Source organism: Carassius carassius, chromosome 14, assembly GCF_963082965.1.
Source record: "Carassius carassius chromosome 14, fCarCar2.1, whole genome shotgun sequence".
NCBI classification, from domain to species: Eukaryota; Metazoa; Chordata; class Actinopteri; order Cypriniformes; family Cyprinidae; genus Carassius; species Carassius carassius.
Window position 1 is genome coordinate 18,604,364 of NC_081768.1, and position 25,292 is coordinate 18,629,655.

A 25,292-nucleotide genomic window follows, 5' to 3' on the forward strand; every position below is an offset into this window, starting at 1 on the left:
AGGCGAGTCCTCAGAGTCACCATGGCAACAGCTCGCAGTGGGGGCATCCGCCGTCAGCGAGCGAGCGCTGCATGATCTTCACCCAGGCAGGAGACACAGATGACGTACCGGTCTCCCTCGCTGAGTGGGGCTCTGACGAGCCGCAGGAAGGCATCTTAAAAAAGACGCGAGCTCTTTTACTAGTGTGTGTCGCAGGGCGAACACACACACACACATAAAGAACAGCTTGTATATAACAGGATTGAAAGGATATAGGCGCCGGATAGCGCAGCAGGAACGGCAATGGAAGGCGGCGATGCCAGCAGCTTCAGAATGGCTCGTCCTGCTGATGTGCTTTCTCAGACGGCGCTTGCTTCCTCCGTGATCCAGCGATGCGTGAGCTTCGCTGAAGAGATGAAAAATCAGGTGAGTCAGCCTTTTCGAGCTCCTTTTATAGGTTGGGCCACACCCGTTTCGGCGGGAAGTGGCAAGAAGGGCGCGAAGCGCCCTTATTGGTCTGATGTTGCATCAGCCCGCGCTCGATAGGCTGTGCAGTTGCCGCAGAACAAGCCAATGAGCGAACGAGCCGTCTCGCCTATGGCTGTGTACTGCTGCAAATGCGCTTTACAAAAATACAAAATTAAGGATAATTTTTTGCTTCAGTATTTCGTGAAAAGAGACTTTTCCCGTAGTGTCTTAGCTAAGACGCAGTACGAGAGAGCTCTCGTAAGAGAACAAGAAGCGCTTCACAAAACTTAGTCTCTTAGCACACCGTTATTTGTGAGTCCCGGCAACATCTGTGCCGTCAGAGCGCGTTTTCTCAGAGGCCGGCCTTATTGTTAACAGACTACGGAGCCGACTTTCCCCGATCATGTTTACATGCCCGTGTTTCTTAACAAAAACATGTAAAACAGTAGATAAAAAGCAAAAAAAGATTTGCTGACAGTTTAAAAGTTTCAAAGTTAAGTGTAAGCATTCTGTACAATAGCCTAATTGCTGCAGGCTGCTTTACGTTTTTTCTTTGTTCACCTTTTTTTTTTAAATTTTTTTTTTTATCTGTACTTTTGTTTGTTTGCACGCATTGTTAAAGGGTTTCAGCTACAAAACACGATGTGTAATGTAGGGCTGTCACTTTTGGGAAAAAATCATTTTCGATTTTTAAGAAATGTTCGTTGAATCGATTGTAAAATCGATTTTCCATGTCTAAAAAAAAAAAAAGACGTTTCCTTTTTCAACGTCAAATAACGGACGAACGTAAAGAGAGCGCTGGAAACGCAAAAGTTAGCAATATTTCTTATTTATTGGCATGAAGTGCAGAATAACAAACAGCAACAGGAGTGCAACATTCTCTAAAAAATATATATGCAGAGGGGACGGCTGCCATAACAAAAGAAAAACATCACTGCAGGCTTCAACCCGGCTGCATTTATGATCTAGGCAATTCAAAAATCTCCAAGATTATTTTAAATAATGATTCAATCCATTTCAAACAACTGTTCAAAAAATGAAACTTTAACCTCTTAGCCTGCACCCTGACGCCCTCGTCTCGAAAGTCTCTCAACTTGCACGTGTCAGTGTTTATGAATAGATTAAATGAAACGGGACAAATTTAATCTTGACAAACTATGTATCATTATAAAGATCTAAGCCTCAAGCATCGACGACAGATCGCTGTTTTTCAATGGAAAGCTTATAAAGACTGTATTTGCTACATTTGTGTAAGCAGTAGGGCTGCAACTAACGATTATTTTGATAATCGATTAATCTGTCGATTATTTTTTCGATTAATCGGTTTATGTACTTATATTTTATTTTTTCCATTTTTTCCCCAAGTAAATTATTAATAAATGGTCTTTATCCTTCAGCATAGATTTTTAAGAGATTTTAACCATTTTGCACTGTCATGTCCTCATCAAAATATACCTGGAGTTGTTTTATTGTGTTAGTAATCCTTTGTCGAACTCTTCTGCAATCAGAACACTGACCCATACTCTAGCAAATTTCACAAGGAGATTTAAAATAATGTTTTCACCATGGCAGTCCATAGAGCTCCTAAAGTAGTTTAACATCCCGAACAAAGCTTAAGCAATCTTTCAGAACATATTTTCAGGAAGAATAAGGATAAAACAGAATAAAATTACAGTGCATTGTATTTTATTATTTACTGGGAAACAGCTTTATAGCTTATGCTGTGAAATTGTAAACAATCCTTCGAAAAAAGTGCCAATGGCATGAAACCTGAATGGAACTCAGAATTTAAAGTAAAATCCATCAGAAGGTTTTCCAGAAAAAAAATTGGACACACACAAAAAACCTGCTGTGTGAAAAAGAGCAGTGAATACTTAGAAAAAAAGTGCATTTCAAATATCTTTAAACATTTACCTCGCTCATTCAGTCATAATTAGGCTGCACGACTGAATTATGAACTGGTAAACGACAAACTGATTACGGAACATGTTTGTAAAGCTTTAAATGTTAACTGTTAAAAAGCAATGTTATCATGTTTTACGACTTAACATTTGCAAACAACATTTTACTGGAGAATCTGCACAAATGAAAGTCTTAGGGGCCGTTCACAAATCGCGCCTAAAACGCGTGGAAAACGATAGGCGCACCGCTTTCTCCTTCTTTCCATAGAGCACGAGCAGAAGCGCCCCTGAGGCTTCTGCCTTTGCTAAGCAACCATGACGTGCTCTCTCCTAGAAGACGCGGAAATTTCAGCAAAGGATAAATGGATTTGCAGCTCAAAAAATCGCTTGCAGTAGCTCTGCTACTAAATTTATTTCAAAATGGAAATCCATATACAGCTATGATCAGCTGTTCCTTTCATCTTGACTGAGCTTTTAACGTTGTTACGGGAAAGGATGAAGCTGATTGGTTAGTTCTTGTCATATGACCCGCGGTGCGCTTGCAGCATTCTGAAAAGTTGAAATGTTTTTAACTCGATGCGGTGCGGTGTTGGAAATAACTTGAGCGCGCAAAAGACGCGATATGTGAATGTCCCCTTAAACAGTTCAGTAGTGCAGAGTTTACAGGTTACGCTTCTTTTTTAAAGGCTCAAAGTAAAGTACTCCCACACATAAACATCATATATGATGTCTATGCTCCCACATCACGCTTGAATGCTGCAGAGACGCTGTTCGGGGAGCACGTGACATAAAACGAGGCCAGCTATTGGCTATTCGCTACTTCTCCTGCTCTACTGGCTGAGTAAAACCTCCGGTGGCTCATTACTGCCACACTTTGGTCACCGCAGATTTGAAATATGCACGAAATGAGCCGCTTACGGCACATAAAAGTTATTTAGCAACGAATCGATGACTAAATTAGTTGACAACTAATTTAATAATCGATTTTAATCGATTAAATCGATTCGTTGTTTCAGCTCTAGTAAGCAGTACACATAAAAACATAAGCAATGAAAACACTGTACATACCAGATCCGTCGTAATAACGAGTCATAAACACATCCACAGCTGTAAATCCCGGTTTAGTTAGAAAGGTAAGGGTCCACTGAATGTCATCTCATGGAGCATGTTTGGTCCAACGAAGGAATAACGTTGTAATATGGATCATAATTCCTTTTTTTTACGTTTCAGTTCTTCAGGGACAGAACTGTTTGCGTCCGTTATGGAATAACTCACGGTCCGGAACTGCATCTTGGTAGTAAAAAAAACGGCATGGTTTTGCAGCGTACAGTATCACAAACAGAATGAGATGATCCTCCAGAAAAAAGAATGAATGAAAGATTAGTATATTTGATACAAAAGATAGTATATTTTAATTATGGTGCTTTCTCCTGATGGCTCGTGACGTACCTGTCAGCTGATGGAGGCGGAACTTATAGCGATCGCCTTTTTCTTTGTTTGCTTTATTTTTAAACAGTTTTTATATATGTGGGGTACCATCTGTTTGAGTGCAAATCAGCGCAAATCAGCTCGCTATTACTGTATGATCACGGCTATCAAAGTGAACGCGTCTATATGAATAGAGAGAGTGGATTATTTACTTTATGGCACATTTGTGTTATTACCATTTGTATAAGTGGCAATCAGCACATCAGCACTTATTTGCATCGTAATTCAAAGTTGTCTTTTTTTATTTTTCTTATTATTCTTATTATTCTTACTCAAATTATTCTTATTGTATTTTTCTAGTGCTCAAATAAATCACGTCTAAGTTTCTGTCTATTGTTTTATAATTGAAAAGTCTATGCAGTGGTATGTTTAACGACTAAATAGTTTGTAGAAGCCTTCAATACATTTGGTAAATATGTTTTTATATTTGGGTGGGGGGGGGTGTGTAGACATAGTCTCATAAAAATATAATTTTTATGTCTCATTTTTCATGATATCTTATTCAGATTTGAAATAGAAACTCATGAGACATGTGACTTTCAACCCATTACTTTTCTAGATGGCTCCTGGACTGATTTCATGTATTTTTATATTTATGAAAACTTCATAATGTTTCACTTGATTATACATTTATTTAGTTATTATTATAGTTTGGAAAAAGTCTAACTAGTAAAATGTGTACATGTTATGTGAAACCTAATACAAATATATAAATAAAAAAAAAGATCTATGATCTTTATGATCTCTTCTGGATAAAGCACTTCATTCTTTTATCTGAGGAAATCCAAAACTCAAATCCTGAAAATCCTCAGCACGTCTTCTGGGGTGAATTATGTCTGAATTATTATTCCTCTCAGCGCGAAGCAAAGAGTAAAAAAAAAAAAACGGTCTTGCTGCTTTGTTTTCTGTATGAGCGTTTACAAGCCGCGAGCTTCACGTGGAACATTATAATCTCAATAGTGCGTTCACTGACAGTCATATCTGCAGCAAATAGAGGTTGAGCAGAATTGTCTCTCTGTTGAGTTGAAATTGCAAACAAACAATTACCTTCCAAGAAATTATAATTAATTTAATAATTAGTAGTGATTTTGCAAACACTTTTATCCAAAATGGCAAGGTTAATCCCCTCAGGAGCATCTCAGGGTGCTTTAGCCACTATACCACACACCAACTGGTTCATTTTGGCCATTTGGTTTTTGGATCTCACGGGAGATATTTGTTTTCGATGGGTTGTGAAGAATGGAATAGTCTTGCTTATTCAAGAGCCTCACCTCTGTGATGCTAATCTGCTTAATGAACTCTGTTTGTGCATGTGGTTTCATTCTGATATTACTGTCTGATAACCTTTAATGAGAAATGCATCTGTAATGATAAAATTGGAACAATAGCCCCAGAGATGTAGACTCAGGTTTGTTAAAATTGTCACATTAATTTTACTGTTTAAATGCAAACTGAGCCCTGTTTATTCATAGACTGTTGTTTTCCACTTAAGGGCAGAATTCATTCACAAATCAACCATTTATGTTTGGCACTCAGCTAAATGTTTTATTTTTTAATTTTTTTAAGTGCCATTTATAGTTTTTTGCAAATAAACTCTTCATATAGTCTTTGATAACAGCACAATGAAAGAGAGGATAATCAGTGAATAATGAATTTTGGTCTGTTCCTCAAACGCTAATTTTTGAAGACTTTGATGGACTACTTTTACTTTTAAGGCACATTTGGATCTTTTGTGAAGCATGAAAGTTTCTTTATTCATTGACGCTTTCATTGTAATTACATGGAAAAAAAGTATACAGTTTTTTCTATTCTGTTCCACAAAAGAAATAAAGTAATACGAGTTTGAAACGACATGAGAGTGAGTAATTAAATTACAGATGTTTAATTTTTGGCTTAACTATCCTTTTAAAAAATGTTCCTCTTCCACTTTTTTCTCTGTCTATGTCTTCTGTCTTCTCTCCAGTCTGCAGATGTAACAATCACGCCAACGTGTGCCACTCCAGCTCAGGGAAATGCTACTGTACCACTAAAGGGGTCAAAGGGGACCAATGCCAGCTGTGAGTATGCCTGCATTTCACATCACCAGCAATCCTCCCAGTGGTCTGTCAGTCAGAGAGTGATAGACAGGAGACCTTCAACCAGTTTTCTCACATTATAATGCTCTCATTAACATCATAGCACATTTTATTCACACGTTTAACCCTCTGGTAAGTTCTCTGTTATTAATTCCCACCTAAAGTGTCTTTTTAATCTCAGGACATTAATTTTAATGGCAACCTCTACTGTGCTGTGTCAGCGAGCCCCTGTTCTCAGTGGCAAAGGGATCTTTTCTGTGGCTTAAATAGCACTTTTGGGGCTGACACTGTGCCCTGCGTGTGTAAATAAACTGAGGTCCGTAAAGACAGAGTGCTGTGTGGATGTATTTGTAACAGGCTGCACCACCGCCGTTGGCACTGATAATCTGTTAAGCAGTAATGAGTTCCCTAGGACTCAAGCATAGTTTTCAAAAGTTTCTTTTCCACACACCCTCTATCCTTTTTTTAAAATATCACTCATGTGACCCGTGGGTAAATAATTAGATGGCACACAAGCAATAAAACTTCAAATGCATGCCTGAACCGCATGGATGGATTTGCTTTGTTTGTTGGTGCTGGTCGGGGTTGATGTTTCATGCAACACATCACATGGCAGTGGAACTGATGTACATGTAGGTGTATTTACTCTGTTACAGTGCACTGATATGACTCATAGGCCCCAGTTAGAAAACATTATTTTTTTAAATGCTGGTACCCGGTTAATAGTGTTATTTCGCTCCAGTAATTTGTCATGAAACAAAATAATTTTTCTCAGTAAACAATAAGATTTTCATAATTTCCTGTTGCTTGACTTTTGGTTTATTGCTCCTTATCAAGGAGAAGTGTTCAGTGTTCAATAGAAAGGTTTTATGGATGTTATTGTAAAATAGCATTGGTAATTCTTGGTAGAATGAGATGTTGTCTCTGACTCGATTGAAATCTTTGCATCTTGGCATCTTTGTGACGTTGATATCTTCTGAAATGTGTTCTCTGAAATTTGAAGCAGAAGACAAGTGTCTATTTGCTCTCATTGCACTGCATTTTAGAAGAAACAACTGGATATATTAAGGCAATCTTTTCTTTCTTTTTTCATATGGCTCTATAGGGTCACTTTTTCACTGCTATTTGGAAAGCAGTCAACCCTACATGACAAGAAATTCAACTAGTGTTTTATAGAGAAAGATTGAGAGAAAGTAAGTTTCTAAAATTTGTGACAGTGAACACCAAGGTCTATTTCCAGGTTCTTCTCTTTGTTGCTTTGTGTCTTTGTGTTTGATAGTGCAAGGAAGGGCGAAAGTCAGAGTGAGAGGGTGTGAGAAAAAAAAATGTGAGAAAGATGGATCAAAAAAAAAGACAGACCGAAGGGAGAAAGAGAGGGAGTTAGCAGGTGGCCCATGGCCTGTTTTAGCCTGTTTCCTGTAATGAGCTGAGCTGTCTATTGAGCATGACCGGTGAGACAAAGATGTGGTACTCGTTCAGAGGACGTTAAGGTAGTACTGTTGGAACAGTTCATAAAGACAGACTTCCTCTCGCCTGGATCCTCCTAACATGGATGTTGCATTGGGCTGCTAACATTACTGTGTTCCATATTCATGTGATACAACACAGGAAATTTTAGGTTAGAAAGTTAAATGCACCATACAATTTTTTTTTTGTAAACTCTTGATATTTTCCTATAAAGGACAACCTGCATAATAAAAAATACACAAATTAAAAAAAAAGAAAATAAAAATTAAGTGCCATCTTTTCAGTAGAAGATATAGTCATTTATATGTATGTTGTTATTATAAACATAAATTGTATTAATTCAAGACTGTACACAGAAGAAATAATTATTAGTTGGATAATAAAAAAATATTTGGTAATTAACTAGGTTATGTATTCATTCTAATATGTTCTGGTCGCAATGGTATTCTAAAGGCTCTATCGTCCTATTGTTTTTTTTTATCTGAGTGCAAACAATGCTTTTAAAGCAACATTTCAAGATACTTAAAAATAATAAATACTGTCAATACACATTTTGAAGTATTGCATCAGAAATGCGTGATGCAAATGCCAAATTTTGGTGTTTCATCTGCTCGCTCTGAGGCACAAGTAATGTATTATATACAAAAATTATTATATTCATTGGCTTCTCCTACATTTCTTAGTGATATTTAGTAACAGTTTGACGATTTTGTTCTTTTTGACTCGGATGAAAACGTTACTTTTTCGCAAATGTTTTGTGACATTCTAATTCTAAAGATAAAATTCACAACTTTGGATAAAAACCCAGTGATAGAGACAGTGGTGTAGATTTTTTAGTCACTCTTTCTGTAGGTTATATGTTTGCACTAGTAGGTGGTGATAAGTGATGTTTTTTTGAGGGAGTCATTTGAATCAAACATTCAACAGATTCTTTCAAAAACATTTGTTCAGAAACAAACTTAAAGGGAAAACACCTGCATTTTATTATTGCTTTGTAAATATTTTCATTGGCAGCACAAAAATATCAGATATCTATCTAAGCTTTGAGACTAGGTTTTCTCAAGGCCACATCAAATATTGTTTACAAACTTTACTCATCTGGTTATTATTGTTAACATTATGTTTAATAAAATGCCATTTTTGGGGTTTATACAGTAGCACAGCAGCAACATATTTTTCCATTCACCACAGCTAAATTCATCTTGTTAATGTTTGTTTCATTTCAACTTAATATCTCTTTTTTTTGTAATGTCTCGAATGTGTGTTTATGTGCTTTTGATCCATGTAGAAAGTCTCTATTTAATTAGACAGGCCCTCCTGAGGAGTACTCAAGCGAGAACGCTTAAACCCTGTGAGCAACAACTGCGTGTGCTTTTGAGAGACACGCACACACAGAGCTGTCTCAGTGTGAAATGTGGCACTCTGAGGATTTATTTGCTAATTCAGTCTCCTGTGAGCAGGTGCCACACACATTATTTTTATTTAGTCAGGATGAGGGCCTGTTACCGTGTGGCTAGGAGGATCAACACAGGGCAGTAAGCATACCACTCTCTCCCTCACCTGCTTGTCTTATTTCTTTCCTTCAAACTAAGAGAGCAGTAGGACAAGACAGATGACTAGAGGGCATGCCCACTGTCTGACACCTGCTGTTTTCATTTTCCATCCCCTTATTTGTTCTCTCAGTCCCTGTCTTATGTTTTTTTTTCACACTTTTTTTAGACCTCATGTTGTGCTGCACTGGTTAGGCTTGCCACGATAGACTGTGCTAATGGTGATACTGTTGTTAAGCCGCTACACCGGTTATGTCACTTAACCACCATGGCACCGACCCCCACCATCGTTAAATTTTTTTTAATAGTAATAAAAATAATTTAGTTCAGTAAAAGAACAGACACTACAATTAAAAACTGAATGCGGCTGCTCAATGTAGCGTGGCGAACGACAGTCGCATCACTGATTTAATTTGTCCAGTTAGGAGAGTGAGTCGAGCTGACTGACAAGACGATGGTGAATGATTTAGTTGCGAAACTAAATGCAAAAGCACATATTTTGCATTTTGAAATGCCTGTTGACTTTTGCCGTTTAACTAAGGTGATTTTTTAAGTTTATTTAAACATTTGTTTCCTATTTAATTGATTCCACAGTGTTTGCTGATTTTTACTTTTTTTAAATTTGAAATATTTTATAAATTTATTTATTTATTTTATTTCACCACAAAGTGTATGCCGTGCCTCCAAGCTTTCATATTCATTTTGCTAATAAACTTTCTATGTTTTTTATTTATTTGGTTATATATTATACATGTTTACTTATTTTGTATACCTGTTTAAACTTTATGTAAGTTATTTGTTTTGTTTTATATTAGTCATGTAGTATTATATATGGTTTATTTCTATTCGTTTTTTAAATAAAAGTTCTATGTTTTATAATATGGGCTTAGTATTTTGTTGTTGCGTTCAAGAAACTGACAACGAATTTCAGCTAATTTGAAAGTCAAGTAAAATGTGCACAGCACTTTTAAGCTATTTAAAAATGAGTAAAGCAAGGAAAAGGGTAAAAATCAAATTATCTAAAAATGAACAATTGCTTTATGCTGAATTGCCTCTATTTGAAAGTGACCGTTAAATGAGCATGCCGCTTTTACAGTCTATTTAAAAGAAAAGGAAAGCGAGGAAAAGAGGGAACGCCTTCGCACCCCACGGTAAAACCGGTATAATCAGTGTTGTCACACGTTGATTAACCAGTGGAAAAATTTCCTCACCTTCTCAACCCTAGCACTGGGTGCACTTCCTTTAATCTGTTTGCAGACTGACTGATGCCATTAAACAGCAAGAAGGTCAGAAATAACTGGAAAAAGCTTAGCAATGTGCTAGCATTCCCATTCATCTCAGTGGCAGTTGCTCGGGTAGCTGGTGCAGGACACCTGCTGTTTTTAAGCGTCAGGTAGTTTTTTGGTCCTTTTACTTCAGTTTTATGGACTAAAGTGTATCCCAGAAGTCAATGGGAACCCAAAATGTTTGATTTCCAGAATATATTCTTTTCTATTCCCCAGAAGAAAGAGAATCATAGTGGTTTGGAGTGACATGAGGGTCCGTAAGTGATGACAGAATATTAATTTTTCGGTGAAATATCCCTTGAATGGAATAAAAATACAGTAAAACTGCCTTAACAGTAGGGTACTGTACGGCAGTGCAGTTTAAAGCCAAGGAGGAGAAATATGAGTTTTAAAAGCAGGCAGAAGTTGAAGAGAATTAGAAATATGTGAACAATAATGAAATGTTTTGTTAATCGGAGCACAGTGTGAATGGTTGTCCCACTGTGCATTGTGAACACTCAGCATTAAAAATGTTCCTCTGGAATAATATAATTTTATCGGAGCCCTGGAAGGGTCTGCCTTTTATATGCCCTCTTTTTATGCTAGTTTTTGTCCTGAGGTGGTGTCATGCATGATTTTACCCTCCCGCAGAATCCTTTTCCCCTCAGAACACAAAATAATTCTGTTGGCTGAAAGATGTTGTAATTGGTACTTTTTCTGGTGCCTGATTTGAAATCCTGCAAAATTGCTTTATGGTGTTAGTTTTCTGAACTATAACTGTAATTTGGCAATCAAATAAGTTATGTCACATATTATTACAGTGTGATGTATGTACAGTGTGTGTAACCAAAGCTATAAATGGTTACTTTTAAAAATGTCTCGTTAAGTTTTTTTTCCTTCGTTATCTTGGTAGATGACTAAATGACTAACCTACCCATAGATATTAATTCATAACTACACATAACTATTCATAACTATTGTTCAAATTGTTTTTTTTATTATAAAATAATACTTATATTCAGTGAGAAGGTTTGGATTGATTGACAGTAGACAGTAAGAAAGTGACATTTATACAGAAGATTCTTATTTCAAATAAGTGTTGTTTTTTTTAAAGTTTTATTCATGAAATAATCCTGAAAAAAAAATCCACAAAAATATTCAGTAATAATAATAAATGTTTCTTTATCACATAATTAGTATATTAGAATGATTTCTGGATGATCATGTGATACTGAAGTAATGGCTGCTAAAAAATCAGCTTTGTCATCACAGGAATAAAAATAAATTTAGAATATATGAAAATGGGAAACATCTAAAAAAATATTTAAAATTGTAATGTATTGTTTTTGGTGCATTTTTGTTTCTTTCTTCTATGATTTCATTGCAGTGCTCTTTCTCAGCCCCTCGGCCACTTCTCCACTTCAAAGGGCAATTTGGCGATTAATCATGCGTGTTTGCCCTGCTGGTCCGTCCATCAATCTGTGTGTTTATTGAGCTCCGAATCCACACACATGAACTCACTGCTTCTGTAGCATGAGGTGAATAATAAACACTCAGTGTTTACGTGCCGGTAATGAGTGTTTACTTTAAACTGAACCAGACATGCCACTGTGTTCTTCTCTTTGGCATGCTCTCTGTCTTCACGTCTGTCGTCCTCACAATCTCTTACAGTCCTGACTGAATATATGGAAATCAAAAATGGTCATTAAAAATAAATGTGATTCACAAAAAAAATTATCAGCACCTGTGCCCTTGATACAAGAACATCCAGATAGTTTTTATTTTCTACTATGAAAGCTTAAGCATTACTCTAACCCACTGTTTAAACTGATGTACGTTTCTCACATGCATAAAAAAGGTGTTTTTATGCTGTTTTTTCCACTCAGGTTTTTTTTTTTTTTTTGGCTCATCTTTCTGATCCTGAGAGAGTCGGTGATAGTTTTGTGCTTTTGGCACAGCATGAAGGGTTTTGTTTGGTTTGTCAGTCTGAATTGATCAGAAGTGTGGTCTCATCCTCCACTTTAGGCCTCAGAGGAGCAGGGCACCTGACGGCCTGTCCACTATAATCATCTCAAGCCCAGCTAAGAATATACTACCTGCAGCATAGGGAGAGATCACCATAAAAAAATACAACCAAACAGCCCTTTATGGTTCCACAAACAAGAAACACTCGCACTCATGGTTCTGAGACCAAGCAGCAGAATAGTTTAGTGTTTGGTATCAGGTTTTGGTTATTTGATATGGTATGCACACTACTATTAAAAGGTTTGGTTGGTAACATTTTTAAAATGTTTTTGAATGCCTCTTTTGCTCACCAAGACTGTATTTGTTTGATAAAAAATATAGTCATGGCAGTAATAGTGTAAACTGTTTTTGCAGTTTTCTATTTTAATACATTTTAAAATATTATTTATTCCTGTGGTGGCAAAGCTGAATTTTTAAGCAGCCATTACTCCAAGTCAAGTCAAAGTCAAAGTCACCTTTATTTATATAGCGCTTTAAACAAAATACATTGCATCAAAGCAACTGAACAACATTCATTAGGAAAACAGTGTCAATAATGCAAAAATGATAGTTAAAGGCAGTTCATCATTGGATTCAGTTATGTCATCTCTGTTCAGTTAAATAGTGTCTGTGCATTTATTTGCAATCAAGTCAACGATATCGCTGTAGATGAAGTGTCCCCAACTAAGCAAGCCAGAGGCGACAGCGGCAAGGAACCGAAACTCCATCGGTGACAGAATGGAGAAAAAAACCTTGGGAGAAAGCAGGCTCAGTTGGGGGGCCAGTTCTCCTCTGAACAGACGAAATCACTAGTTCAATTCCAGGCTGCAGCAAAGTCAGATTGTGCAGAAGAAGTCTTTCATTCTCACATGATGCTTCAGAAATAATTCTAATATGCTGATTTGATGTTAAAGAAACATGCGGTACATTTCCTTTGATGATTAGAAACTTCAAAAGAACAGGATTTGTTGAAATGGAAGTCTTTTTTTTTTTTTTACGTCTTTACTATCACTTTTGGGTCATGTAATGTGTCAATCAGTCACATTTCATTTTTTTTTATTATTATATATTTTTTTTATTATGGGCACAGCATATTTTAAAAGAAAAGTTGAAAAAAATAATAGCTGTTATTTTGTTGAATAGCTACAGTAAATATTCACTGAATTCAAATTTGTTTGATGAACTGTTTTCTCTGTTGATCGGTCAAAACCAGCTCCCAAATCTATTTTGTGTACATGCATCATGTTTTTAAACTAATTGTTTTTTTTGTTTTTGTTTTTCCTATTAATTTACTGCAGATGTGATTCTGAAAATCGCTACCTTGGCAACCCACTTAGAGGAACATGTTACTGTAAGTAACTCTGACTGGTACTCTCTGCCTCTCTCTCTCAAACACACACACACACACGGGTCTGGTGATATTGCTAACTATTATATCTCACCATTTTATTATGTTAATGTATTCTGTCTCTTTTCATGGATTTTCTCCAAAATTATTTGGATTTGATCTTTTAATCAAGTTGATTCAAAATGTTTGATGTAAGAACCGTACAACAGCAGAACAACAACAACACTAATCTAATGACACAGCCCTTAGGAAACTTAATGGCCAAATAAACAGCACATTAAAGTAATTGTAATAGTCACAATGTTGCTTAATTTGATGTTGCCAAAAAACAAACAAACAAAGAACATCACACTTATATTGTGGGTATTTAGTATATCATCCAGCACTACACACTCACACTCACACTCATAACCTGTGTCAAACACTTTCAAACTCTTCATGCAGTGTTCACAAATAAAAATATACAGAACCTTCTGGAAGCACAGCAGATGGAAGTGTTTCTTTCTAACGCCTCATCGGGACTCCATCGCACAAGCATTTATCTGTCCTCAGCGGTATAACGCCATATGTGTTCATCTTGGCTTCTGTCTGCTGTATCTTTGTGTATATGAGGGAATCTTATTTGTCGACCTTGTCACTAAATGCCAAGAGCATAGCCTAAAGCGAAACACGTGTGCTCTTGGCTTCGCCCACAGCTGACATATGTGGTTCACATGTTGCTAATTTGGAGAGATTAAAAGAGGTTTAGGATCTCAGTACAGTTGTTTGTGGTGGATTTCACCTGGACTTGAAAATGATTAGGATAAACTCTTTGAGGAGAATAATCATATATGCCCTTGAGTGAGGACATGTGGTTTTTGGAGTGTGACTTCCATTTACCACTTCATTCTGCACATTTATTGATTAAGTTTTTGTTTGGCAGAGTTAACATGGATTAATCTCAGAAAATCTTATGTTTTACCAAAATGTAGATTAAACATCAAGAAAAGGTGATTTTCATTATTGTATCACAGTAGTAAGAATGATATTTGTCTTGCATTGCATTAATAGGAGTATGTGGAGAAACTATGTTTAATTGTTGGCAATATTTAAAAATAGGACATCGAATCTTTGGACATTCACTCATGTAATCTGTTATCCCATTTTAAGTAGGGGCTTCTGTTCCATTTTCAAAGAAGTGGAAGTGGCCAGCATGTCCTCAAGCCATAATCACTAATTTTGACTTAAAGTGCCTCAGATAGAGTCTGAAGGTCAGAAAGTGCAGTGGGCAAGCAGTCACATTTGATTCACCCCACACGTCAGCTGCTATAAAATACAGTAAAAAATTTTTATTTGAAGCTAGGAGGACTGGACTGACTTTGTGCTTCTTCAGAGAAAAAGTGGTGTTCTCCCTAAAAAAAGGAGAGAAAAATTGTTCATTGTGTTTTGTAGGTTAAACAATTTATTATATATTATGTTGTTTATTTTTGTATTTTACTTTACTTTTATATTACTTTGTAATGAAAGTAACTAATAGATTGTTTTTACAGGTGCTACTATTGCATGTAGCAATATTGCATGTAGAATGTGCATCATTTACATGGTACATTTAGCCCTCAATATTTTGCATTATTTATTTATTATTATTATTATTATTAAATTAGGAATAGGAATTAAATCCCAAGTCTCTAGAGCACTGTTGCTCTTATATGTTGTGAGCATGTGCACTGCCCACTGTGCCACAACGTATTGGTTATTATAGGATTACAAATAAAATTTTAGCAGTAATCCATGATATTTATGTCAAAGCTGGCTGTGCTTTATATTTCTGGCTCTCCCTGTTTAGCATTCTCTGTCTATCATAGAAAAGTCTCAAAAAAATCTGTCTCAAACACAGTATAGATTTAGTTTATGTTCAGATCACTAGATGGCAGCCTAACAGCTCTTGTACTAGTCCAGATGCCATGAGCAGTCATAACTTCCTCATCTGTCCACAAAATAAAGGAAATATATACAGGAAATTACACGGCCACAGAACAGAAGCATCATCTTCAGGAGCAGCAGACATGGGCTCTCTTGAAAATGACTGGGAGCTCATCCAAACAAACTTCAAGACAGCAGGAAATTGAACTCTACTCAGTACTCAAAGAAAATAAAAAAGCCTGTTGTAAATCATTACTCCTGTCACTACAAGTCCCAGCAATTCCATCCCAGACCAGATCTGACAAACCAAACCAGGCTTACGTAAACAGCCCTCTAATGCCACCAGTGAATGTTTTTAAAACTAAGCTCCATTTGATTACAGAGTCTCAGATAAGCAGAGCACATTCAGGCAGCCAATTTATTTTAATGGACGCAGAATCATCAGTAGGTGATCCATTCTGTTCTTAGCAATTTGTATGACTCTTGCAACTAAACTGTTTTTTTTTTTATTGCTAGCTTTTGGACATCTGAGGTTTATGTTGCTTACCAGACATTTGCAGACCTGCCAACATGTATGCATTTTTCGTACTCTGCACGCATTTTGACCCATAAGTACGCTTGTACGATTCGCTGCTCTCTAGGTACGCATTTTGTTGCGTCTCGCATTTCGCCGATTTCAGTTTCTGCAATCTATGACGCTGATTCTGCCGCTGATCCACAGATCAGAGCGGTGCATGTTAACCCGCCGCCAACCTGCCCCTCCTATCCACAAGCTTAGTTGGCAGTTAGAAAAGTGGTGGAATGGCTTGAAATCTAGAAGGTTTTAGACAGGCCAGGTGCTGATTCACGTAAAATATAGGTAACAGTTAGGCTATGTTTAGCCTAATTGAATTTATGAATATTAAAAGTGACCTTGACATCATAACAAGCAGTCCAGCTGTGACGAGCTCAGTTCAGTTCACGCGTTCTTGTAGGCTAACATGTAAGGGTGGCGCTGCCAATAACGCACCTAATTATTATGAATATTTTATGAATATAATTGTTAATAAACAAGTGTTTTCTGTATCAATGTCGTGTCGACTGCAAAGATAAAGTTGACGATGCTGTCTCGTGATCTTTGCAGTAGTGAACGCGCCAGAGAAATGCACATTTCATACGGATTAACGTTACATAAGCAGAGAGCAGTCTGTTTTCTTTTTCGTTTTGAATTGTTCTGTTCAACCCTCTTGAGTCGGTTAACGCGTATACGCGTTATGAGTCATTTACTTCCGACAATAACTTAAATTAAACTTTCAGTTTTAATCGTACAGATAAGAGCAAAATCGAATCTGTAAAGGGTCTACTTTTATTTGTATACAGACATAATAACAACAAAACTTTGTGCACTAATAAAATAAAGATAACAAACAAGGTGTGCTGTCTGCAGCCTTTGTCTGCGCTGATCTTCATTTACAAACATGTCATTAAAATGAACTGTAACTCCGTGAATACTCAACAAAGAGACATGAGAGATATATCTATAGAAAGCTTGACATGTCTACTTTCTACTCTCTACGCTTGCTGCCGAAAACACATATTCTGTGATAAAGTAATCCATATGAAAACAACACAATGTCCGTTTTTCTTCTATTGTGACCACGCCCCCGCCCTGAACGCCCTATTCAGATTCTAATGTTAAATAAAGTTTTTATTTTTATTTTACTGTTTGCTTCGCGATGAGAGGAATAAGATATAATTCACCCCAAAATGTGATTTGGTTGAGTATTTGAGAATTGGATTTCCTCAGAAAAAAAGAATGAAGCACTTTATTCAGCAGAGATCAGTAAGTCTCTTATTATTTATTTATATGCTTGTACTAGTTTTCACATAACGTGTAAACATTTTACTATTTAGACTTTTTCCAAACTATAATTCCTGATTAAATGTATAATCAAGTGAAACATTATGAAGTTTCAATAACAATATACATTACTATACCATTCAAAAGCTTGATGTAAATAATATAAATGTAACAAACAATGCTGTTCTTTCAATTTATTCCCCCGAAAAAACCTGAAAAAAATATATATATATTCTCCGCTCTTTTCAACATTAATAATAATCTATTAATATGAGCACAGAGATGTTTAGTTCTCTGGTGACAAGAAAAGCCATGATTGCCTCCAAAGGCAGCATTTGTTACAAGTAGTGTACTGATGCACTGCTTAAAAAAGCCAAATCTGCAACCTTTAACAACTTAAACAATGCAAAAGTTTAAACACTATGCATGGAAAATTATAAAAAAAAAAAAAAAAAAATTGTTGTTTGTTTTTAGCAAACTGATTTTGATATTGATAACTGCTGGTTTTGCACATTTATTTAATGTTTTGGTTTATTTATTTAGAAAGAATGTCCTCAGTTTACTTTTATTTCTGACAAGATTTTGAGGTGGAAGAAGTTTCCATGGGCTATGCCTCCTGTACAAAATGTTCGGAGTGATTGCAGTAATTGTATAACATTTATGGTCTACTTGTATATGTAATGGAGTAACTAATATATCTTAATTGGTGAAAGGATATTATGTGTATAATATGTATTATAGTGTTAGGTATCTCATAGGTTTCTCCAGGTGGAGCATACATTGGCGGTGGGCTGTCAGGTTCTCGCGGGGGGGGGTTGTAGTACTCATAAAATTTCTTTAAGGTTGGCAGGTATGCATTTTTACTGCAATCTACTGCAATACAAAGGCAAAAGGTGCCTTATTGTGGAAAGGTTCTTAATATTATGATTAATCAACACACATAGAAGATGACTGTGTGTCAGAAGCACGTGTGACGGGTTTGCCAAGCTTTTATGAGCAGATCAGACTCCCGTACCCTGTATATAGGAGGATTTATTACCAATGCATTATTTATAATTGACCTCCCCTCCAGTCTCTGCAGCACAATACTGTTATATCACTTCATGATTGATAGTGCACTGCATAATATCCTCCTGTGGTCAACAAATCCCTTCCAGCATCTCCCCCTCTTTCCAGCTGAAATGCAACACGCATTAGAAAATGGATTCCCATTGGATGTTCTGTTGTAAAATGCAGATACACACCTGTGACTGAACTATATTGAAGGATTAGTTATGAACATGCAAAACCGTATCGCACGTGTGCTACAGCGTTAAATTTATTTATCGCACGGACCAGTTTTTTCATAGCACGTGCGACATATGTCACATTGTACAGTACAGCCCTGCCAAAAACAAAAAATATTGTTAATATATATATTTTTATTATTATATATTTGCAAACCATAAGACATGGGTTCACAAATATATTTATCAGCCAATTATTACGAAGAATATTTATATATATATATAATTATTAAGAATTACCACCTGAGATTTTAATTATATTTTAATAAAATAATAATTATTATTATTACTATTATTGAGTTTTAACTTAGCATAAAAACATCAATTTATTACTGTTATACTATACTGTTAAATAGTACTGTAAAAAATTATATTTTATGAGAAATAATACTCATTTAATTCCAGTTGTAATAATTATCTTACATGGTTCACTTTCAAATGTACAAACCCTCAAGCTTTTAGCATTTTGAACATTAAGCTTTTAGTTTAGCAGAATTTTGGTGAAATGCTGTAAACTTCTGTCCACAATAATGTTAGAAATATGCAAATGTGAAAATAAAGTGAACTTGGTGCATGCTGCATTCCCAAATGCATGTTAAACTCACAGCACATACTGTAAGGCATCTGATGTCAGTCATGGTTAGTTAAAATAACCTCTGTGGTATCTATGATTATATTACACTGGAGTTCCGATTAAAGCAACTGCTATTCTTTATTTCATGCTCCTTGTATGGTGTACTGAATGCTGAAGTGTACACTGCAGCTGGCCTGCAATCTCTCTCACAGACATATAAACACACATACTTGTCCCAGGAAACACAAGCAGCACCTCACACTTCCAGCATCCAGCTGTTATGTCTTACTATCACTGTTCCCATCACTCTGTCACTATGGATTTCATCACACGTGTGCACTGCAGTGATTCAGTTGTCTGGCTTTGAGTATGTGGGGCGGACACAATCGCTAATTTGACCAATTAAAGTCATGAAGAGAGGCTAGTAGGAGCGAGACAAGTCTTAACTCCCCAAGGGAACGTCAGTGACATTTACCCACTGAATGGGATTGATGTTTACGCTTCGTCTTTGTAACAGGCTAATTCAACCAGCCTTGAACACTTTAATGTTTGTTATCACAAGGAGAAAAATCAAGGGCCATCAAATATGATAATAGTAATGATGATAAATGCACCTCACTTATAATGGTAATTGAATGTGTCCTACGCAATGTATAGCTGTATATTACAGTTTGACCTCCAGTATCATTAGGTCATACTGCAATTGCCATATACATGAGGATGTTGATTAGAGGTCATATTTACCGTGTTATATCATATTCTAATAGTACAGAGTAGTGCTGGATTGTAATAAAGTATTTTTTTTTTTACTTCCTCACTGTAATTTTACAGTACCATTAGAGTATTTTTCTTTTCTTGGAATCTGAGGGTGCAAAAAAATCTAAATACTGTGAAAATTGCCTTTAAAGTTGTCCAAATGAAGTTCTGAGCGCTGAGTATTACTATTTAAAAATTAAATTTTTATATATTTTTGATAGGAAATCTACAAAATATCTTGATGGAACATGATATTCACTTAATATCATAATGATTTTTGGCATAAAAGAAAAATAATTTTTTTTTTACCATACAGTGCTATTTTGGCTATTGCTACAGACTTAAGACTGGTTTTGTGGTCAAGGGACACATATTTATTTTGTTAAGTAAAAGCTCTTTGAAAAGAGTATAGAATTCAAAAACGTGAAGTGTTTGTCATGTTCTGACCATAAAGAGTAGTTTAAAACTACAGTTAATGGTTTGGTTTCTACAGCTTTCACTTATAAGCAAAAATCTATCTTTAAAGAAATAAAGATCTGAAATATGTATAGTGATAATTAGAGGTCGACCGATATTGGATTTTGCTGATACCGATAGCTAGGTTGGACCACACTGGCCAATACCGATTAATTAACCGATAGTTTTTAAAAGGGATACTGAACAAAAACTAAAATAGTTTTTTTTTTAATAAAAAGAAAAAAAACTGTACTTATTCATACTTATAGTAATAGTAGTAGTAGTAATAATAATAAAATAATAATAATAATAATAATAGTAAATGTTGAAATTACCACACTCTAATAGGGCCCTATGAAATCAGTTAACGTTTTTCCTAAATTCCATTTTATTTATTTACAAATTCCGTTATTTAATTTTTTCTGGATTCTTTGTTTTCCATTTACATTTTTCTCCACTTCTTTCTATCAGTTAAATTAAAGTTTATTAATCATAAAGGAAGTCTAATAATTAAAATCATGAAACTTATACATTTTCAAATCAATTTAATAAAAATTACACGATTAGGGTCCTATAAAAAAAATGTTCTCACCATATTATTTTATTTTTACCAAATTCAGTTTTAGCATGTCTAATTATTTAAACGCATAAAACAACTTAAAAAAAAATTTTCTTAAAGAAGCATTATGATTTTTCCCCCTCAAAAATTCTGTGTGTATTTACATTTTTATTGTTATCAAATAAAGTCATGAAACATTAATTTTATTTGTCTTTTAATGACTGAAAATTAAGCAAAAAAAATTTTTTGGCAAACAAAGAGGATTTACTATTAAAATTAAAAGATGGAAGAAATGTTGTATGATTTTTCCTAAAAAAATAATGTTTATTTCATTTCAGTAGTAGTAGACTATGTACATTCTACTGAACAATAGATCAGACTTTTATTTTGACGGGTTGCCATGTTCTGTGCATGTGATTTGATGCTTTTGCTCAAATCAAACGGTCAGATTCTCATGAAGTGATTCTCAGAGCAGTTCTGGAGATGTTCTTCATGTGTTTTTGTCCTTATTTGGTAAGACGGCAGATGCTGAAATCACCGCGAGCGTCACGCGCGCTAAATTGTAAATTACGTTTTTATGAATGGATTCCACGATGCCATCCGCGTTTTCTGCATTGCGGAAAACACAGGGCCATAGAATTATAACAGCACAATGTATACACTCACACTTTGCCTACTTCTGTTATTGAACACTCAAGTGATTATCTAATCAAATCGAATACAGTGTAATTTAATGGAAAACTATGTAAATGGCGCTCTGAGGCACGGCAGGATTTTCTGTCTGAAGTTTCTCACTCTGTTCAGCATGCAGCGTCATGTGTCTAAACAAACAGCATGTGCTGTCAGTGATTTCAGCCACTAGGGGCCGCTCTCGCACTGTATAATGAAAACAGAGCCGTCTCAGCTGCTCCAGCAAGGGACGACATGCAGAAAACTATCGGCATGGATTTTGCCGATAACCGATTGTTCCAGCAAGCAACTATCGGTGCCGAGTAATCGGCAAAAACCTATAAATCGGTCGACCTCTAGTGATAATCATCGATATCGACTGATATGAAGAAAATTATTGTGATAATTATTTTGGGCCATATTGCCCAGCTCTATTTATGCCTGATACACTGATCAACGGCTAACTCCCCTCAGCCTGAATAAAAGCCAGAACTACTGTCTTAAAAACATACCCATTCAGCATCCCACCAGCCAGACAGACACTACCGGACACCCTTAGGCCCCTCATCAAGAACTAATCAGGCATTCTGCCTAGACTGCTAAATACTTTCATTCAGGCTGTTTTGTGCTTGTGCACAAAGGGACTTTTATTTGGACATCTAAGGGCCTACCTTATTTTCTTAAGATAATTGTATTGGCTTTAAGCCTTAGATGTAGATTTTTTCTCCAATCAAGACAATGTTACAGTGCATGAGGGTGAATTAGGATTTTCATTTCTTCATTGTATTTTGGTCACGCTGATGATATGGAGAGAAAATTTATGTGAAGATACATCTATGATGTAATCAATTCAGAACCTCTAATGTCAATTGATTCTTTCTATTTATGCCTCTTTAAAATATAATAAGTGCTTTCAAATGAAGTCAGTGCAGGTAGTCAGAGATAATGGAGATATTGTTTTATTGTTCATGTGTTCATGATTGATTATGGGTTTTGATGCGCATGAGCAAAAACACTTACATCATACGTGTTAAATAATATGTAAACCAGAACATCTGACCTAGTACTATCAGGTTTGGTTAGCTAAATCTTTTTTTTCAAGCTTTTTTTTAATGCATACTTGGTTGTCTGCTGTGTATAAAACTCATTTCAGCTCACTGCATTCACAAGGACCATGTGTATATTTAGCTTCAACTTATTATTTAAGGGCAGTGTGCCGTTTTCTTTCCTACTTCTAAAAAAGATGACTCCAGATGTCCCCAACTCTCCGCTGTTCTCATTACTGCCAGCAAGGTGTTCCAAAATTGAGGATGATAACGTTTATGGTAGAAGTCATTAAATAAAATACCTAGATCCCATTTGCCAGGGATGGCTTCCTGTTATTGCTTCATTTCAGTCCTCTGAACCTGGAAATGAAATGTGTTCTGCAGGATGTTTAGGGGAAAATACACTTTTGCTTAATGAGATTGTTATTTGAGATTCCTGTAATAGCTTTATTGAATTATGTATTGTAAATAAATGTATTTCATAACCAGAGAATGTCACAAAACAACATTGATGTTTTCGGTTGTTATCAGAACGTCCTCTTTTGGCTTCTTATGTATGTTTTGTCTTATCAGATGATGGTGAAAATATTCCAGAGTTCAAGAAAGGTTAATAACCTCATATGTTAATAATTTCAATCCTCTGAAATAGAAAAGCAGCACATGTTTTTGTACAGTTTCCACAAAATAACCACATTATTTAGTGCTCCGTGATTTCTCTCAAGGGGAAATTAGATTTACTGGCTAAATTTGTGCAATTATTTGGCTTATTATCACCGAATGAATGCAAAAATGTTGGAAGCAGTGGAAATATTTCATAGTATTATTTATGTTCGTTTAATATTTGCATTGTACTTGATTAATGCTTGACACACATTCACTCACGCACACATACACATGTAGTCATGCAAGCGAATACAGATGCACACTCAATGCATCTGTTGATCTCCCTTTTAGATTTTCCACTCTTATTTTCCCTTCATGGGATGGAAAAACTCTCTGAAGTTTAATAAAGACCCTAATGGGATAAACATAGCTTTGCTGTGTACCTGGGGCAAGAATAAGGATAGAAAGAGAGTGAGAACCCACAATAATCTCTCTATTTGTGTGGCAGTGAAGGGAACTGAGTGGTCAGAGGAAGAGATAAGCTCAAGACAGCCGCTTTGATCTGATCTGCAGTAATTCTCCATCTCTCTGTGGTTGCAGAATGAACACGGCTATTTGTTGAAGCTAATATCCTTTAGTTTCGGTCGCTTTCTGTGAACATCTCCCAATCTGCTATGGTTTAGTGTGAATTTGTTACGTTATGCACAGATATGTTGAGATTAACATCTCGTGAACAAGGCCTGGAAGTTTTTCTTGGGTAAGTGTGGGGTCAGAAATGGTTTGATTTGTTTAGATAGTTTGCAGTTGCTTATTTAAACTCTAAAGTTTGAAGGGTTGATGATGTGTTCTCAAAATCATGATGAGTTAGATTAGCAAATTTAACTATAATCACAAAAACACCACTATTTTTTTTAATGCAAAACCCCTAAATTACTCATTGTTGAGTTTTCCTAATCTATAAAAGTTCTTGTCAATTTCAGAAATGTCATAAATGATAACTAGAATCCAGTGAAAGCTTTTTCATCTTTTTCTGCAATAATGCCAATGACAGTTCAGTGTTTTCTTCCCTTGGCAGAGTTGATATTATTGATATTTTGACCCGCTGGACAATCAAATCAATCCTCAGCCTTCCTCTGTCTGTTGCTATTTAATCATATGCCGTCTTCACAATTGAATTGGACAAGGTGACCTTTAGTTGCTCGTGCAGATGTGAACTGTCAAAAAGTCCTTCATATCACAACTGCGGCTCTCTCCCAATGAGAGTTTGATTAACTTTGAAGACTAGCTGTGATTTGCCATGATGTTGTGATTTCAACATGACGTGAACATGATGAACTTTTACCAAGCAATCACTTTCATAATGTTAACAAATCTCATGCTTTTTTATGCTGAAACTATTTGACATATAAATGCCAAATACAATTTCTGTTTTTTTTCCCTCTACCTCACTAGATAACCTTCTGATAGACTACCAGTTCACTTTTAGCCTGCTTCAAGAGGACGATCAGCACTACACGGCCATTAACTTCATGGCAACTCCAGAAGAGGTCAGTGAATTACATCGTGTTCATAAACAAAATGGTTTAGAATGGTCTATATTTTGTGACGAGTCAGCTGCCTCCTCCCTGATTGTCACCGGCACCCCGTCCTAAATCGCCGCCCTTCACCAGGCTCCCGACTGGAGTGGGTGTGTAAGAGGAGAGGTGCTGGACGAGTCAGGGCTGGCGGCGTGTGATGGGGCACACCTGAAGGAAATGAAGCCTCATCACCGCCGCTGTTTAAAAGCCCAACGCGCCTCTCCTCGGTAGACCGGTCTCTTCTACGTGCATGCACACTGGTGTCCTCGTGGGTCCAGGAAGGGTGCGTTGAGGGACTCCCGCGCCACCAGAGACATGAGCTGCCGAACCCGCGATCCGGATGGGAACCGCACCCGTTTACACGGCCGTCGGGCCAGGATGCCGGGCCGTCCTTCCCCTACCAGCGCCGCGGCCAACGAGAGTGATGCGGCCGCTAGAGGAAGCCGCCGCCCCTCGCGCCCCGGACCGAAGAGGGGAGC

General features: G+C 36.3%; 1 protein-coding gene across 1 annotated transcript in view; it reads left to right on the forward strand.

Annotated features, from left to right (window-relative positions):
- Positions 1-25,292, forward strand: part of atrnl1a (attractin-like 1a) — a 375,666-nt gene that overhangs the window by 136,890 nt on the left and 213,484 nt on the right. The window contains exons 21-23 of the mRNA XM_059566501.1: positions 5,800-5,893; positions 13,496-13,548; positions 24,689-24,783. Coding sequence (XP_059422484.1) covers positions 5,800-5,893; positions 13,496-13,548; positions 24,689-24,783 — 242 coding nt within the window. The remainder of the gene's footprint in view (positions 1-5,799; positions 5,894-13,495; positions 13,549-24,688; positions 24,784-25,292) is intronic.